Source organism: Fopius arisanus, unplaced genomic scaffold, assembly GCF_000806365.1.
Source record: "Fopius arisanus strain USDA-PBARC FA_bdor unplaced genomic scaffold, ASM80636v1 scaffold00029, whole genome shotgun sequence".
In the NCBI taxonomy this organism is placed as follows: Eukaryota; Metazoa; Arthropoda; class Insecta; order Hymenoptera; family Braconidae; genus Fopius; species Fopius arisanus.
This window is the reverse complement of record NW_011887768.1, coordinates 1,028,532-1,042,534: the sequence shown is the minus strand read 5'-3', so window position 1 is coordinate 1,042,534 and position 14,003 is coordinate 1,028,532. Positions and strand designations below refer to the sequence as shown.

Genomic DNA, 14,003 nt, shown 5'->3' with positions numbered 1-14,003 from the left:
CATCAGAATTCCCGTTTTGTTCTTCAAATTTTTTGTGATCTTGTAGAGAACAGAAAAAGAAACGGGAAATAGGCTGAAATTTTTATGACTCGAACACGGTGCATGTTTTTCTGGTTCTATTATTTACATTTAATCTTTAATATATTCGCTTTCTCTTTTTTCGAGCACTCAATTAACGATTTGTCCGGTCATTGCATGTCTCTAATTTAAATAATTTAGCTACCGGTATTTTTCAGTGTTTTTGCAGTTATTTCAGTATTTACAATAGAACCGTTTCGAAGGTGCGATTTTATTCTAGGTATTAATTTTCTGATTTTTCACGACTGCCCATTTCCAAAAATCCCAAAAAATCGACGGAAATCACGACCACAAATCGGCGATAAATTGCGAGATTTTACCGAGAGTTCCTACGTCGTAATTTTCATCGATTAATTGATCGGGTGTATCGATGGATTCCGGAAACACGGGTACCGTGATAAACGCCATAATGGATCCAGTGTAGCACGACGTGATGATGATAGTAAAAACCCAATAAATACCTGAAAGCAAAAAAAATAATAACCAATAAAAATATTTCCAGAGAAATGAAATAATGGATTTAGCAGATAATTGTTACCAATTAGAAGTGACGTTGAATTCTTAGCAATTCCAGTATCCAAAAGTGGATTGCTAACGACGAAGCTATTGGTAAATGTACTGAAGACATACCAAATCATGTGCATGAATCTCGAGGGATGAGTAACCAGCGAGAATATGCTGTAATTTGTGTTGGTAGCCAGGGGAATAACGGCAATGACATAAGCCATCATTACCAGGACCCATACAGCTGGTTGAAAGGGTCCCATTATCGCCCGGTACTTTGGCAGGGCCAAGGATGCCTCTGATATCAAGGCCGCACAATCCTCCATATGAGAAAAACAACTGTCCAATCTTCCTGTTACATTATTTGTCACATAAATTCCACCAATCGCTACACTCGTCTCACCTTTCTCCACGTCCATTAGTGCAGCGTACGTTGGGCTGTGAATTATTTTATTATTCAACATTATGGATCATCGAGATATTTTTTGTTGATTGGTTACCTTGATGATGCTGTTGGATCTCTGAATTCAGCTGTAAAGTTCAGAGCTTTTCCCAGAAGTCTCATCATCCTGATGTCAATTCCATCCCAAGCGATTTGATCTTGACTCAATCCACGTCTGGAGTCATCGATTAATGTATCAATATTAATGATAATGAGAGAATAAAAATTACAAAATGACAATGCACTATTGATTAATCAATTTATAAGATAAATCTTCATTGATTCCATCTGATTCTTCTCTCGTCGTGAAGGTGTCAATGAAATTTTATCAAATGTGTTGGGGATTAAAAAATCAAAGGACAATCCGAAGGGATATCCTCACCAAGAAATTTTCCCATCGTTTCCTCTTGAATTTTTCAATACACGGGGTAATGAAGAAATAAATAATAATGTTTACGTTCTGATTGCGAAGGGCGGTTTGTGGGCGGTTGATATTAATAGTCTGTGACCCTTGAAACCTCCGGTGAGTTTCTCTGGGAATAGATCGATATTTCTGTGTGTCGTGTGGTCCCTTATCCAGGATGTTAGCAGAACAGGTTTACTCGAACCACTTCCATCTGTGTACAGCCTATGAGTATACAAGAGAAATGACCCTTCCTGGAATCCGCGAAAAATATCCATTTTCATTGACATCAATAACAAAAATAATAATCTAAGCACGGCAATCGGCGCGAAAATTAATTGAAGTTTGATTTTATTTAATTGCAGAAATTATTTGAAATCGAAAATTAATTTTTCAACGAATGGAGAGGAGACAGATGAGGAATTATAAATTTATTCTAATTTAACTAATTAACAAGTAATTATCACAAATTAACCTCCAAAATTTCCATGAGATATTGTAAAAACGTTAAAAAAGTCACGCAATGATTTCTCTAAAAAAAATTTCCAATCCATTGAGCATTCAGTATATTTACCTCAGTTCTTTTACTCATGCTGTGAGTAATAATTACCAAATTAACGTAAAATCTTGCACTGAAACTTTTGAGAAACTCTTTGACTTTCCAAGGTGTCGATTCCGTTATGACGAGAACTTTATTAACTGTTTCCTTCGCTATAATTTTTTCGATGCTGTAGATATCATCCAGAAAAATCATGTAATTGTAACACTTGTCCTTGAAGACAATGGGTACTTGGTTCAATGATGCATTTGTACTTCTCTGGATGAAAGAGGCGAAAGGGAGACTGGAATACAAGCCCTTGAGAAAACCAGGCAGTTGTTCAATGCTCTTGTCATCGTAAATTGTTATTACAACGCAACCACCAAAGTACTCTCTGAGAATATAATCGAGTAAACGCCCTAAACTTTCTGTCCGTAAATTCCTTTCAGGAGATACTCCCATATGGATCGTGTCACACCCAGTGCTGATTATTCTGGACATGATCGATATTGCTATAATTTTTTTCAGAATTTTCATGATTATTTTTTCGAAAATCCAGACACTCGGTTCGGAGACATTCAGTCGAGTCAACTGAGTTCAGAAATAAGACGATCCGGTTTTTATATCTCACGAGATATCGATATTACTGTTATTACTTTTCTCATATTTATTAGACATTACATGTAATGCTCTTCAATTTTTTATGGGAACTACCTCGTAAAATCGATTCTCATTCGGACATGTGAACACGAGAGATTGGAATGCAATCAATGATTTGTGGATAGAAAATAATCTAAAGTCATTTCATCCGGTTTATCACAATGTAATTTTGACATCATGAATAAGTGGAATTATCCCCTTAAAAAATTCAACATAATTCATTTAATTCAACTATTATCATCCCTTATCAGTATTATTATGAATTTAGTAATAGGAAGGATTTATAATTTCCACTGTAGGGAAATAATATTCATTCAGTGGATCAGATATTTTTTTAATGAATTTCCAAGCTGCAGTTGTAACGCGCAAATGATAATAACTGTAACTCCATCAATTAAATTACTGTTTTTAGAAATCAACTGATAATTACTGTGGAAGTTGGAGAAATAATTGAAAATAATCATTACCAGATTTGCAGTATATGCATATTCTGGTCGTCATTCGGGTTTATAAAATATTTAATCCGTCTGAGCGCATCTTTCCACACTGCAATCAGCATTAATATCGCATTCCTCCATTAAAGATCAATTAAGAAATTAATTGAGATATCAGAGGGGTAGAAACTTGTTCTCAAATGATTTTGTAACACCAAAAAATTGAATTTTATAACAAATAAATGAAAGAATGGAAATTATTTGCAATTCATTCTTTGAGTTACTTTTGGTCGGCTGAAATAACAAATTAATCAATTGAAATATTCAGATTCAATTAGCAATAAGCAAGTAGATTTATTTAATTACCGGGATTGACTGTAATGCGAACGTTTTCAATAATTAAAAGCACGGCAATCGGCGCGAAAATTAATTGAAGTTTGAATTTTTTTTAATTGCAGAAATTATTTGAAATCGAAAATTAATTTTTCAACGAATGGAGAGGAGACAGATGAGGAATTATATATTTATTCTAATTTAACTAATTAACATTAATTAACGCGATTTCAAGGAATGAAATAATGATTTTTCGGTGTCCAACCGATTTTTCAACGATGGCGATAACTTAAAATTAATAAAAAATGTGAGTAATAAAAAATCGGAAGTTGAAGATTTCTTCTCTAGAATTTTTCAAACAATTGGAAATCGTCGGATCACAGCCATCTATCTCTAAAATGAAAAATCATTGGGATTCCACTGGATGTCACTGCCAGATATTTCTGAATTGCCGATCGAGCTGCTCCAAAATTGAAACAATAAAAAGCCGTGCAACCGGCGATTGTAGATCAGTCCTGGACTAGCTGTTGAATTCCATATTCCTTGAGATTTTCCAAGAACAAAGGGATTTCGCCAGTACTTATTTCCGAGAGCATCAAAATGACTGGAAAAATCACTTACAAAGTTGGTAAGTTCAAGTCGATTTTCTCAATTTGTTTGAATTACCAATTATTTATCTGCAACGACAGTTACAACAGTTGAACAACAAATTAAAAAAAATTTCAATCTGCTTGAGCACGTGGTGGCAATAACTCAGCGATAACGGCTGATACCGAATTATTAAATGACTTTGGAGTTGCTGGATTTTTAATTAATAATGGATTATCCGTTATTTATTTTCTAGCCGATATTTCGTTGGCGGGGTTCGGCAGAAAGGAAATTACCCTCGCAGAAAATGAGATGCCGGGACTCATGGCCATTCGCAGGAAATATGGACCTCAGAAAATCCTTAAGGGTGCGAGAATCGCTGGATGTCTTCATATGACTGTACAAACAGCTGTTCTCATCGAAACCCTCACCGAACTCGGGGCAGAGGTGAATTAAAACTTCCGTCATAAAACGGAGAACAAACAATAATTCCTAAAATATATCTGACAAAGGTGTCGTTTGTTGACTGAAAAAGGTTATCGCGACTGACCTTCATGAAACGAGGAAAGAGAATAATAGAAAATATTGAAATAACTCTCGACATTGCTCTATTTTTCCTCGATTGCGATTACCATATTTTTCATAATATATGGAAAGATTGAAGAGTTGAAAATTTATTGAATGAAATTATTCAGGTACAATGGTCTTCCTGTAACATCTTCAGTACTCAAGATCATGCAGCAGCAGCGATCGCAGAAACAGGAGTTCCAGTTTTTGCCTGGAAAGGTGAAACCGACGAGGAATACACCTGGTGCATCGAGCAAACTCTAGTCTTCAAGGATGGAAAACCCTTGAACCTGATCCTAGATGATGGAGGTGATCTCACTAATCTCGTCCATTCTAAATACCCAGAGTACCTGAAAGAGTGCCGTGGCATCTCCGAGGAGACCACAACTGGTGTTCACAATCTCTACAAAATGCTCAGAGAGAATAAATTGAAAGTCCCAGCCATTAACGTTAATGACTCTGTCACCAAGGTTTGTTATTGCATCAGATACAATTTATCAATCGTACGATATTGTTTCACCACTATCCACGAAATTAGCGTCTTGTATCTAGTCATTATCAACTTATCACCTATTTCCAAATTTAATTACTATGTTTTCAGGAAATTGACCTTCATTAATTTTCACGACGTAATCAATTGATCATTAAGATAAATGAATATATCTTTCCATCAGTCGTACTTCGATTAGAAATTAGATCTTGAATAACGATAAGAAATTAAATTCTCAAATGAAAATTTTTTCAATTCTTTTATTTCATTCATGCATTGAAATGCCTATGAAATTCTCAATGCAAATGATTTAATTTTGCAGAGCAAATTCGATAATCTCTATGGGTGTCGAGAGTCCTTGATCGATGGAATAAAACGAGCAACTGATGTGATGATCGCAGGAAAAGTCTGCGTCGTGGCAGGATATGGAGACGTGGGTAAAGGTTGTGCTCAGAGTCTTCGAACTTTGGGTGGCCGTGTCATCATCACAGAAATCGATCCCATAAATGCTCTCCAGGCTGCGATGGAGGGATACGAAGTCACAACCATGGAAGAAGCAGCTCCCAAGGCTCAAATTTTTGTCACAACAACTGGATGCAAGGACATCATAACTGGCTCACACTTTGAATCGATGCCTGATGACGCTATTGTCTGCAATATCGGGCACTTTGACTGTGAGATTCAGGTCTCTTGGTTGGAGAAAAATGCTGTGGAGAAGGTCAACATCAAGCCACAGGTGGATAGATTCAAGCTCAGCAATGGCAGACACGTCATTCTTCTCGCTGAGGGAAGACTCGTCAACCTGGGATGCGCCACTGGCCATTCCAGCTTCGTCATGAGCAATTCCTTTACTAATCAGGTCCTAGCACAGATCGAACTGTGGACCAAACCTGGGACGTACCCCATTGGCGTCCATATGCTGCCCAAGAAGGTGAAGCATTATTTTTTTTTATTCTTCCAATAATGCTCCAAACAAAAAATTGGTGCCATGATCTGAAAATTTATTTATTTTTATAATTTTCCAGCTGGATGAAGAAGTCGCTGCTCTCCACTTGGACAAATTAGGCGTCAAGCTCACAAAATTGACCCCTGAACAGGCAAAATATCTGGATATTCCTGTGAATGGGCCATACAAACCCGACCACTACCGATACTAAATAAATTTTAAAAAGAAATGGCAATCGTGTGTGGATTATGATAAGAGATCTTTTTTACTGAAAATAGTGCTGTGAAGTGAGCATTTTCATTGATAAAGATAATATTCATTCATTCAAGTGTTTTTTGTTTTACTCAACAACTCAATATCAGTCTTCTTTTTTGTTTCCTATCTATTTACATTTATTGAAGTGATAATCAGTGAAATACTTAGCGATAAAGATCTCATGGAATGGGAGAAAAGCGTGAAACGATTTGGTCCACCTGTCAACGTTCATCCTGGTATCAAGGTACGTATAAAGATCCCCAATAATTGAATATTCAAAAGAATATTTTAAAAATCAATCACGAATTAAATCAAGTTAGCAAGATGGATTCTCCTAACGACTGGAATAATTCATGGCGTAACAAAAAAATCGAATTACATTCACCTGGAGAAAAAACTTCAGGAAGGTCAAGAAGAAGCGCAAATCATAAAAGATAAATTCATTGAGGATGAAAAATCAAGAATTTTCCATGAAGAATCGGAATTTCTGAGGGAACAATTTCTTGGCAAAGGGAAATCAACTGATTCAGAGGCAAGGTCAAATCATGAATGAGAGAATTGAAAATATTTCGATAATACTCAGTAAGAAAATGTGTATTCCACAATGTCCATGAAGTACGTGAAATCCAATCATTAACATAATTAATTTACAGTCTTTCTTCTTTATATTACATATATCTACATCTTAAGTAGTGAAGTACTTTCCTGCAGACAACAACATCCGCAACCAGTTGGACAGACACTTTCTTTCGTGAACCATGCAGCTAAATGCTGTGTATGACCTCCATGACCGCAGACAGTGCAAAAATTGCTCGGACCTGACGAATGCAAGACAAAAAAACCAATACTTCATTCAAAATAATCATTTAATTTGACCTAATTCCTAGGGAAAGAAGCTATCAAAATATTGCGATAATTTTGAAGCGCTTGTGGTCTTACGAGTGATGATTTTTAAATTTTTTAATTAATGAAAACATACCTCTGACTGAAATGTGACAAATGACACACTGAAAGGTCAATCTTTTGCAATGGGAGCATTGTGGTCCCCTGCTGGTCTTCGTGCAAAGGTGGCATTCACTCTGAAACTCAACATCTTTATTCGGATCGAGTTGTGATGAGCTGACGTGTTTGAGAACTTGTGCCCTAGCGTCTAAAAGCCTCCACCTGTGCAGCACCTCTGCATAAGCCTTTTTGTAGCTATCATACAAAGTATTATTTTTCTCATCGAGAAGTTTGAGATTTCTCCCGGTTTCTCCAAAGCTCTCTGGAGTGAGTTTCAAATCATCCAACGAGTCAGACCACGAGTTTGAACGATTTTGCTTGAGATTTTGAAAATTCCAACCCTCGAGGTTCGTGTCTGCTGGATGAATAGTGTGATAGGGTGAACCCCCTGGCTGAAATATTCAATGAAAAAAAAAAAATCATTTTTGAAGGGTACCCAGGGCGTTGACGACTTCCTCCGGTTTCTAACGAGCATTCACACACACTCCAGATGTAAAAAAATGAATAAAATCAACTCGACGAAGAACCCGAGAACCAGTCTTACCTTCAACCACCATTTTCCAGTGAATAGCCTCTATAACAAAACATAGAATAAACGTGAGTTTTCATGGGAAATCATATACCGCTGTCACATTTTTCAATCACCGGTGCTGACGAAATCATAAACATGATAGTACCAGTAAAATTAAAAATAATAGATTGTATTGTGGTTCTCGAGGCACTCAGTCGTACCCGAAGAAGTCCAAAAAAATGATGATGGTATTGTTATCAGGTGCCACATGCATTCAGATTATTTATTGTACGTCAGGTGTGGGAGATACTCACGCTGATGTTGATGGATTTACTAAGAAGATTTTGATTACTCTCGTTATTCTCAGATCGATGAGTGAAAGCGCAACTCAGCATGGCGGCCATTTGTACGTCAGATTGATTGGCGTAATGCTGAATTCTGTAAATAATTCAATTCAATAAATTTTATTTTTTATTCCATTCAATTTCCGTGCAGGTAAAATTGAGAAAATTCCGGTGATAAATTAGTACTCACAAAGAATGAATTAAGTTTTGTCCGAATGGATGCAATTGCCAGGGGGGTACACTATCCATTGAACACGAATTCTGTGAATTATTGGACAGGGGTGAAGATATCACCAGAGAAGCTAAGTACCAAGCCTGGACAAGGTCAGGCCTCTCAAGAGCAGCCGCTACATTGGCATTATGCTGACACATCCCTGGAATATCCGTGACGTTGATAATATATTTCTCAGCAAGTTCTTTATTCACGAAGAAAAGAGATGAGGCGTCGTAAATTGTTGCTATAGAGTAGAAATTCTTGTAGCAACTCCTACTTTGGGTTCTACTCGAACCATGCGCATTCCTCCTACCAGTTTTTTGCTGAAAGATCATTCTCTTAAAATTCCTCTCTCAAAGATTAAAAAAAAATTGCAGGAAATATGATTAATAGAAAATCTTCAACGCACCCTGTCCTGAAAATAAAAAGAGCTGATAGACATGTTGTCCGCAGATTGTCCAAATGATCCTGAATACATATTCATAAAGGGTCCATTCCCAATGGCCGCTGCCAGAGCAGAAAGTGCCCTGGGGGTGATCCCATCAGGTTTCACTGACGTTCTCCTACTGTACGTCGATCTTCCAAAGCACACCAACACTCCAACCCCACAAAATTTGGCCCCCGACGTTCTCGGAAAAGGAATGTACGTGTCTTGATAATTCGATAGAATATTGGAAGAAGCCAAGAAGTCCGTATTCGCTTGAATATAACCCATGTGATTGACCTCGCTCTCATCAGTGGCACAGGTCTGCTCCAAAGTTGTTATCAACTGCCTGAGACAGGGCTCCAAGCACGATCTATTCTTCCTCACCCTTTGCTGTGCTGTCTGCTTCAATACCCTGAGTAATTTAGCCATCGTTGTATTATCCACAGTAGTTCCTGGGCAGAATTGAAATGTTGGCTGGGCAGAGCAGGGATAGTTACCAGGAAAATTAACTTTCAAGATGACATTGTAGTTCTTATTTCTCGCTGTAACTGTACAACTTCTTTCCACAGCATCCATGGCATTCAGCTCAATATTAGGAATATTCATATTAATTAATGAGAACTCTTGCTGGAGTGTTTTTGGTTGTGTTGGAGAGGGCACCTCCTTCTCGCTCTCCACGGTTATAATTTCACTCTGAATGACTGGTCCATCTGATTTCGATGGGAAATTCATTTCAGGTTCATTCTGGGGATCTTGGAGTGTTATTTGTTGAGGAGATCTCAGACTCCTCAGGTTAGTGTCTTCTGAATACTGCGTATATACTGAGGTAGTGTCATCCATATCATGACCACAAAGTTTCTTCAAGAATGGATCAATCTTGAATATTCTGAGGCACTGGTCCTTCGACCAAGTGATCAATTCGTAATCATTATTATCTACTTTTTGGTATCTCCATTGGAACTCAAGGACAACGTCTGTGTGTCCGACGAAAGTGTATATCGGGGCACTGAAGTTCGAGGTATTCCACAGGAGGAGACTATTCTCTCCCCTTCGAAGCTGAGGAACCACGATGGTCACTAGACCCTCTCCAAAGGGCGTGTATCTGGCTCTCCAGACTGGAGAATTTGTCGTTAAAATTCCCTCTGCCCTTCTGGGATTTGTTACATCAAAGATCTTGACTGTACAGTCTTGACTTGATGTTGCTAATTGATTCTGCTGGAAGGGACACCAGTCCAGACCATGAATTTTCGTTAAGTGAGCTGCTATGTACTGCACTGGGCTGTTCCCCTTGCGTTGATCCCAGATTTTGACGTCTCCGTCGTGGGCTGTGGCTAGAGTGTGAGGGGACAGGGGATTCCATCGCACTTGAGACGATCCTGCTACTGCTGAAAGGGACAGAGAGGGCCTACGTTGATCCCTCAGGTCCCAGATGTGAATGAATGTGTCTATACTGCAGGAGGCCAAGATGTCTGGCTCCTTCGGGTGCCAGTTGAGATCACTCACTACTCGAGTGTGAGCTCGCAGACTGTGAGTTGTCTGGAGATCTTGTCCTCCTGCATCTGCGAAGCTCAGGACTTCCACTCGAGTATTACTCTGTGCGGAATAATGGAATAATTTTTTGCTCGGGTGATAATACATTTTCATAATAAAAATATAATAATTTATTAATTTCCTAACATTTAGGCCCTTCTTCAGTAATTATTATGATGAAATATATCAACAAATCGTATAATTGTACAAAAAAGGTCGATAAAATATTTTGAACTCTTTTCACATAAAAAAAAAATTGCTGGGGTTAAATTGAAGCAATTGCTCACGTGTTTACATTTCAGAGCAAGCGAGTAATCTTCTAATTTTGATGAAATGACCTCATACGGAGGAAACAACTAATTGATAATTTTTTCGGGGGTTTTTCCACCGACAGCTGCTATCGAAATAGTTATCAAGAAGGTGAACTCGTAGATTATTTTTATTTTCAAGTAACGAAGTATTCGATCATTCAATCATTCCGGTGAAATTTGATCGTGACCTTCTAATGCATTACCGGAGTTATGTCTCAAAGATTTCTCACCGAAATAGCGCACAAATGACAGTTGGGTAACGTAGGATTCCACTCAGCAGATCCAACTTCATATTTACTCTGTCTCATAAATTTCTTTAGATTATCGGAGCCCTCATTCAGCTGCTTCACCGCGAAACACCTTCGACTGAAAGAAAAAAAAATCTCACCATAGATGGAATAAACAAAAAAAAACAATAAACAATGTCCTCACCCAGCGAGAAGAAGATAGCTGCCGGTGGCATCGACAGCCATAGTATTCGCCTACAACAAATTCATCCAAGAAAAAAATCCATTACAAAATACGTCCCACTATTACAAAACATTTGGTACGAAAATATAAATAATCACCTGCAGATCCCGGTGTTCCGTGACAACATAGTCACTGCCCCAGCGTTTTAACATTTTACCAAATAAACGTCACCATTTTCCGAGGTTAAAAAAACACTGTCCTGTGCTCCCACCTCTCTCCTCTCATTTCTGATTTTCACGAATGCTCACTGAGGAAATCAAGAATCATGCAGACGCATGTGTTCTTCAATGTTCAGGAGAAGAAAAAAAAAATGAGAATTTGGAGTGGACTACGCCATTGCTGTGCGCAATGACCATCAAAATTGTTTAACCACCGCGCAGTTGCTACGGCCCGTATGAAAATGAAGAGAGAAGGGGAATAACCGCGCTCACATTATCCTAATTACAGACCAGCTGATATTAACGAATTTTTCATCGTAATTGCTACGAATGTCATTTCAGTATCTGTCAGAATTAATCCATCATCTCTGGAATTTTCCATAAATATTTGGAGTACTGGTTGTAGCGAGGGGTGAAGGGAAAAATAGTCGTGATTGTTTGGTGTTGAGAATTGACAGAACCGTGAAACTTCATTTCTGTCAGGGGTGCAAGTGAGATAGAAATACCTGCGGGTTGGGGAGAGTAAAAAGAGATTCGTAAGGACGCCTTTGTGCTATTTCTGTCACGTAGACTTGCCAGTATATGCATCTTCACTACATACACAAGACTCAAGTCAAATCTCGGTTCATCGGTTTGTATATCAGGAAAATTGCGCGTCTACTCTTCGCAGTTGGATAATAATTACAATTACCGGAGAGTTGTTAATAACTTGTGGTATTGGAGTGTTTTTGGGTGTTAATTTTCAGTGCGTTAAAACATTGAGAAAAAATGATCTCAATCATGGATTGTTTTCGGCAGTAGCGGAGTGATTATTCATCGACTGATAAACAACGAATTGTTCGTGAGGAGATTGTCATTGGAGTAACGGAGGCATTGTTTTGAGAATTTTTTTCCGAGATTGAGGAGTTCGTGCTGTAACATTTTTTGAACAAATTCTACTGTTTGTTTTGAGTGTACGTTATCTTTCAGTGCGTCGTTCATTGGCGTCACGTCAGTGTCCACTTTTTTTTCCAGTGAAAAATAGATACAGCATTAATAATACATTGATCATAAATTTCACTGAGCGCCTACAGTTTGTCAATAACTCTGGTATTTTTTTTGGATTATATTCATAGAACAAAAAAGGGATTTATCATTGTGATGTACCGAAAGTGTAGCACTGAGGAATACTCCGTTACATCGACCATCAAATTGCTGCACTCAAAGAGGAAAGGAATTTTCATAAAAAAAATGCTCAAGGACACAATAAGTATCAGAAGTCCCTTAAATTTCCTAGCTTTTCGTCTGTACTGAGGTGATTGATTCCGCTACAGGTGAAAATTCAATTGATGAGATTTATTTCTGTTCCTTTTATTTTTCTTTTCAATAAAAATTTGAGGAGAAATTTTTCTCACGATTCTGCGATTTGTCGAAGAGCTGATAACTCCGGCAAAATATCGCGTTGAATGCCAGGGAATTGTTGATTGTTGATTATTGATTATCCGATTGATTGATTGATAAAGTCTATCAACTCACCGAGGTTTTCAACGATAAATAGCATTTTGGGGGAGAATTAATTAGCAGCCATGAAGCTGTTAGAGAGCACTCGGTTCGAGGCCATTAACAATGCCCTGTGTATCAAGACTGGTGACAGCAAAATCATCGGGAGGTATTTAAAAATATTTGTGTAGTTATTAAATTTTTAACTTGTATATGAGCATCTGATTCTCGGAGAATAGAATTTATCTGTCATTGATAATAAACTAATTAATACTTTATGATAAAGGATCGAGAGTTACTCCTGCAAAATGGCTGGCAACGACAAACAATTATACAAAAGATTCAACGCCGAGCAGGGAGTCACTCCACATGACCTTCAGGCATTATCACCACCACAAACATCCCTTGGCACATCCCCAGCTCAAAGCTACTTCAGGTATTTTTCATTGTCATCTGTCATCATCCTCATTTCAAACAGTATCAACAATAAATGATAATTTAATTAATTAATTGGTTAGTCGGAGCATCTCGGGCGATGAGGACGGACCACTCTGTGATACAATAAGCCGCAAGACCCTGTTCTATCTCATAGCGACACTCAACTCAGCGTTTCATCCGGATTATGATTTCTCAGATGCAAAGAGTCATGAGTTTAGCAAAGAACCGAGTCTACAGTGGGTTATGAATTCAGTTGACAGTAATCTGAGTGCAACGGCTGGGGATCACTATCGCACCCTGAGATCAGCACTCTGGGCTGCTGTTGAGGATGAGATATCCATGAACGAATGTGATATTTACAGGTATTAAATTTTTCAATGGTTGAAATTCAAACTGGAATTCAATCATTTCATGAATTCCAAGTCCATGAAAAATTTATTAACAGATAATGTTTACATTTCAGCTATAATCCGGACCTAGCATCAGATCCATTCGGCGAGGATGGATGCCTCTGGTCCTTCAATTACTTCTTCTACAATAAAAAACTCAAGAGAATCGTTTTCTTCACCTGCAGAGCTATAAAGTAATGCAGATTATTCTTCGATATTAATATGCAACCCTTTTATTCACGTGGTATTAATTAATGATATTTTTTTGCAGTCCTCTTTATGGCTTGGACTCTGGTGTCGGTTCTGATTTCGCTATGGACGAGGATGAAGATGACAGTTATTAGATAACGATGAATAACTCAATTAGCCTGAGTCTCTGTCCTTGATTTCGTTTACAAGTTGACGAATATCGAATGCCCATGATATTTATCTGTTCTCGAGTTTGATTCAATTTTTCCTGTCTAAGATATTCTCGTGTAATTCCCCTCTTT

The 14,003-nt window shown here is 37.8% G+C and overlaps 4 protein-coding genes across 6 annotated transcripts in view; 2 read left to right on the top strand and 2 right to left on the bottom strand.

Moving 5' to 3' along the window:
* The window catches only part of LOC105265443 (glutamate receptor ionotropic, delta-2), a gene marked incomplete at its 3' end in the record, with an annotated part of 3,677 nt that extends 1,211 nt beyond the window's left edge, over positions 1-2,466 (bottom strand). Inside the window, 5 exon segments of the mRNA XM_011302916.1 lie at positions 399-539; positions 617-1,020; positions 1,083-1,199; positions 1,482-1,681; positions 2,002-2,466. Coding sequence (XP_011301218.1) covers positions 399-539; positions 617-1,020; positions 1,083-1,199; positions 1,482-1,681; positions 2,002-2,466 — 1,327 coding nt within the window.
* A 1,424-nt stretch (positions 2,467-3,890) lies between these two features.
* On the top strand, positions 3,891-6,884 carry Ahcy (adenosylhomocysteinase). Of its 2 annotated transcripts, none has more exons than XM_011302844.1 (6): positions 3,891-4,020; positions 4,237-4,427; positions 4,676-5,017; positions 5,360-5,968; positions 6,063-6,482; positions 6,559-6,884. In XM_011302844.1, the coding sequence occupies exons 1-5, from the start codon at positions 3,993-3,995 to the stop codon at positions 6,192-6,194; spliced, it is 1,302 nt and encodes a 433-aa protein (XP_011301146.1). In that variant the 5' UTR covers positions 3,891-3,992; the 3' UTR covers positions 6,195-6,482; positions 6,559-6,884. The 2 variants fall into 2 exon arrangements, with proteins under 2 accessions (XP_011301146.1, XP_011301145.1); XM_011302843.1 differs by having other exon boundaries at positions 6,555-6,884.
* Wdr59 (WD repeat domain 59) lies at positions 6,815-11,409 on the bottom strand. 2 transcript variants are annotated; one of them, XM_011302845.1, is made up of 9 exons: positions 11,147-11,409; positions 11,010-11,059; positions 10,808-10,943; positions 8,719-10,329; positions 8,286-8,632; positions 8,066-8,189; positions 7,785-7,814; positions 7,218-7,632; positions 6,815-7,056 (listed from the first exon to the last, which is right to left on the bottom strand). In XM_011302845.1, the coding sequence occupies exons 1-9, from the start codon at positions 11,198-11,200 to the stop codon at positions 6,917-6,919; spliced, it is 2,907 nt and encodes a 968-aa protein (XP_011301147.1). In that variant the 5' UTR covers positions 11,201-11,409; the 3' UTR covers positions 6,815-6,916. The 2 variants fall into 2 exon arrangements, with proteins under 2 accessions (XP_011301147.1, XP_011301148.1); XM_011302846.1 differs by lacking the exon at positions 7,785-7,814 and having other exon boundaries at positions 11,147-11,408.
* Positions 11,410-11,497: 88 nt separating this feature from the next.
* Positions 11,498-13,941, top strand: Maf1 (repressor of RNA polymerase III transcription Maf1). Its single transcript, XM_011302847.1, has 5 exons — positions 11,498-12,854; positions 12,972-13,121; positions 13,204-13,485; positions 13,587-13,706; positions 13,784-13,941. The coding sequence occupies exons 1-5, from the start codon at positions 12,772-12,774 to the stop codon at positions 13,854-13,856; spliced, it is 708 nt and encodes a 235-aa protein (XP_011301149.1). The 5' UTR covers positions 11,498-12,771; the 3' UTR covers positions 13,857-13,941.
* Positions 13,942-14,003: the final 62 nt, after the last annotated feature.

What these genes read in the sequence shown, in the direction of transcription:
- Wdr59 (XM_011302845.1), bottom strand. Translation starts at nt 11,200, where the DNA reads ATGTTAAAACGCTGGGGCAGTGACTATGTTGTCACGGAACACCGGGAT. An exon ending in GTCATTTGTGCGCTATTTCG is followed by an intron (nt 10,330 to 10,807) that starts GTGAGAAATCTT and finishes TATTCCGCACAG; the next exon opens with AGTAATACTCGAGTGGAAGT. An exon ending in CTGGAAAATGGTGGTTGAAG is followed by an intron (nt 7,633 to 7,784) that starts GTAAGACTGGTT and finishes TGAATATTTCAG; the next exon opens with CCAGGGGGTTCACCCTATCA.
- Maf1 (XM_011302847.1), top strand. Translation starts at nt 12,772, where the DNA reads ATGAAGCTGTTAGAGAGCACTCGGTTCGAGGCCATTAACAATGCCCTG. An exon ending in GACAGCAAAATCATCGGGAG is followed by an intron (nt 12,855 to 12,971) that starts GTATTTAAAAAT and finishes TTTATGATAAAG; the next exon opens with GATCGAGAGTTACTCCTGCA. An exon ending in TTCACCTGCAGAGCTATAAA is followed by an intron (nt 13,707 to 13,783) that starts GTAATGCAGATT and finishes ATTTTTTTGCAG; the next exon opens with TCCTCTTTATGGCTTGGACT.
- Ahcy (XM_011302844.1), top strand. Translation starts at nt 3,993, where the DNA reads ATGACTGGAAAAATCACTTACAAAGTTG. An exon ending in AAAAATCACTTACAAAGTTG is followed by an intron (nt 4,021 to 4,236) that starts GTAAGTTCAAGT and finishes TTTATTTTCTAG; the next exon opens with CCGATATTTCGTTGGCGGGG. An exon ending in TCACCGAACTCGGGGCAGAG is followed by an intron (nt 4,428 to 4,675) that starts GTGAATTAAAAC and finishes GAAATTATTCAG; the next exon opens with GTACAATGGTCTTCCTGTAA.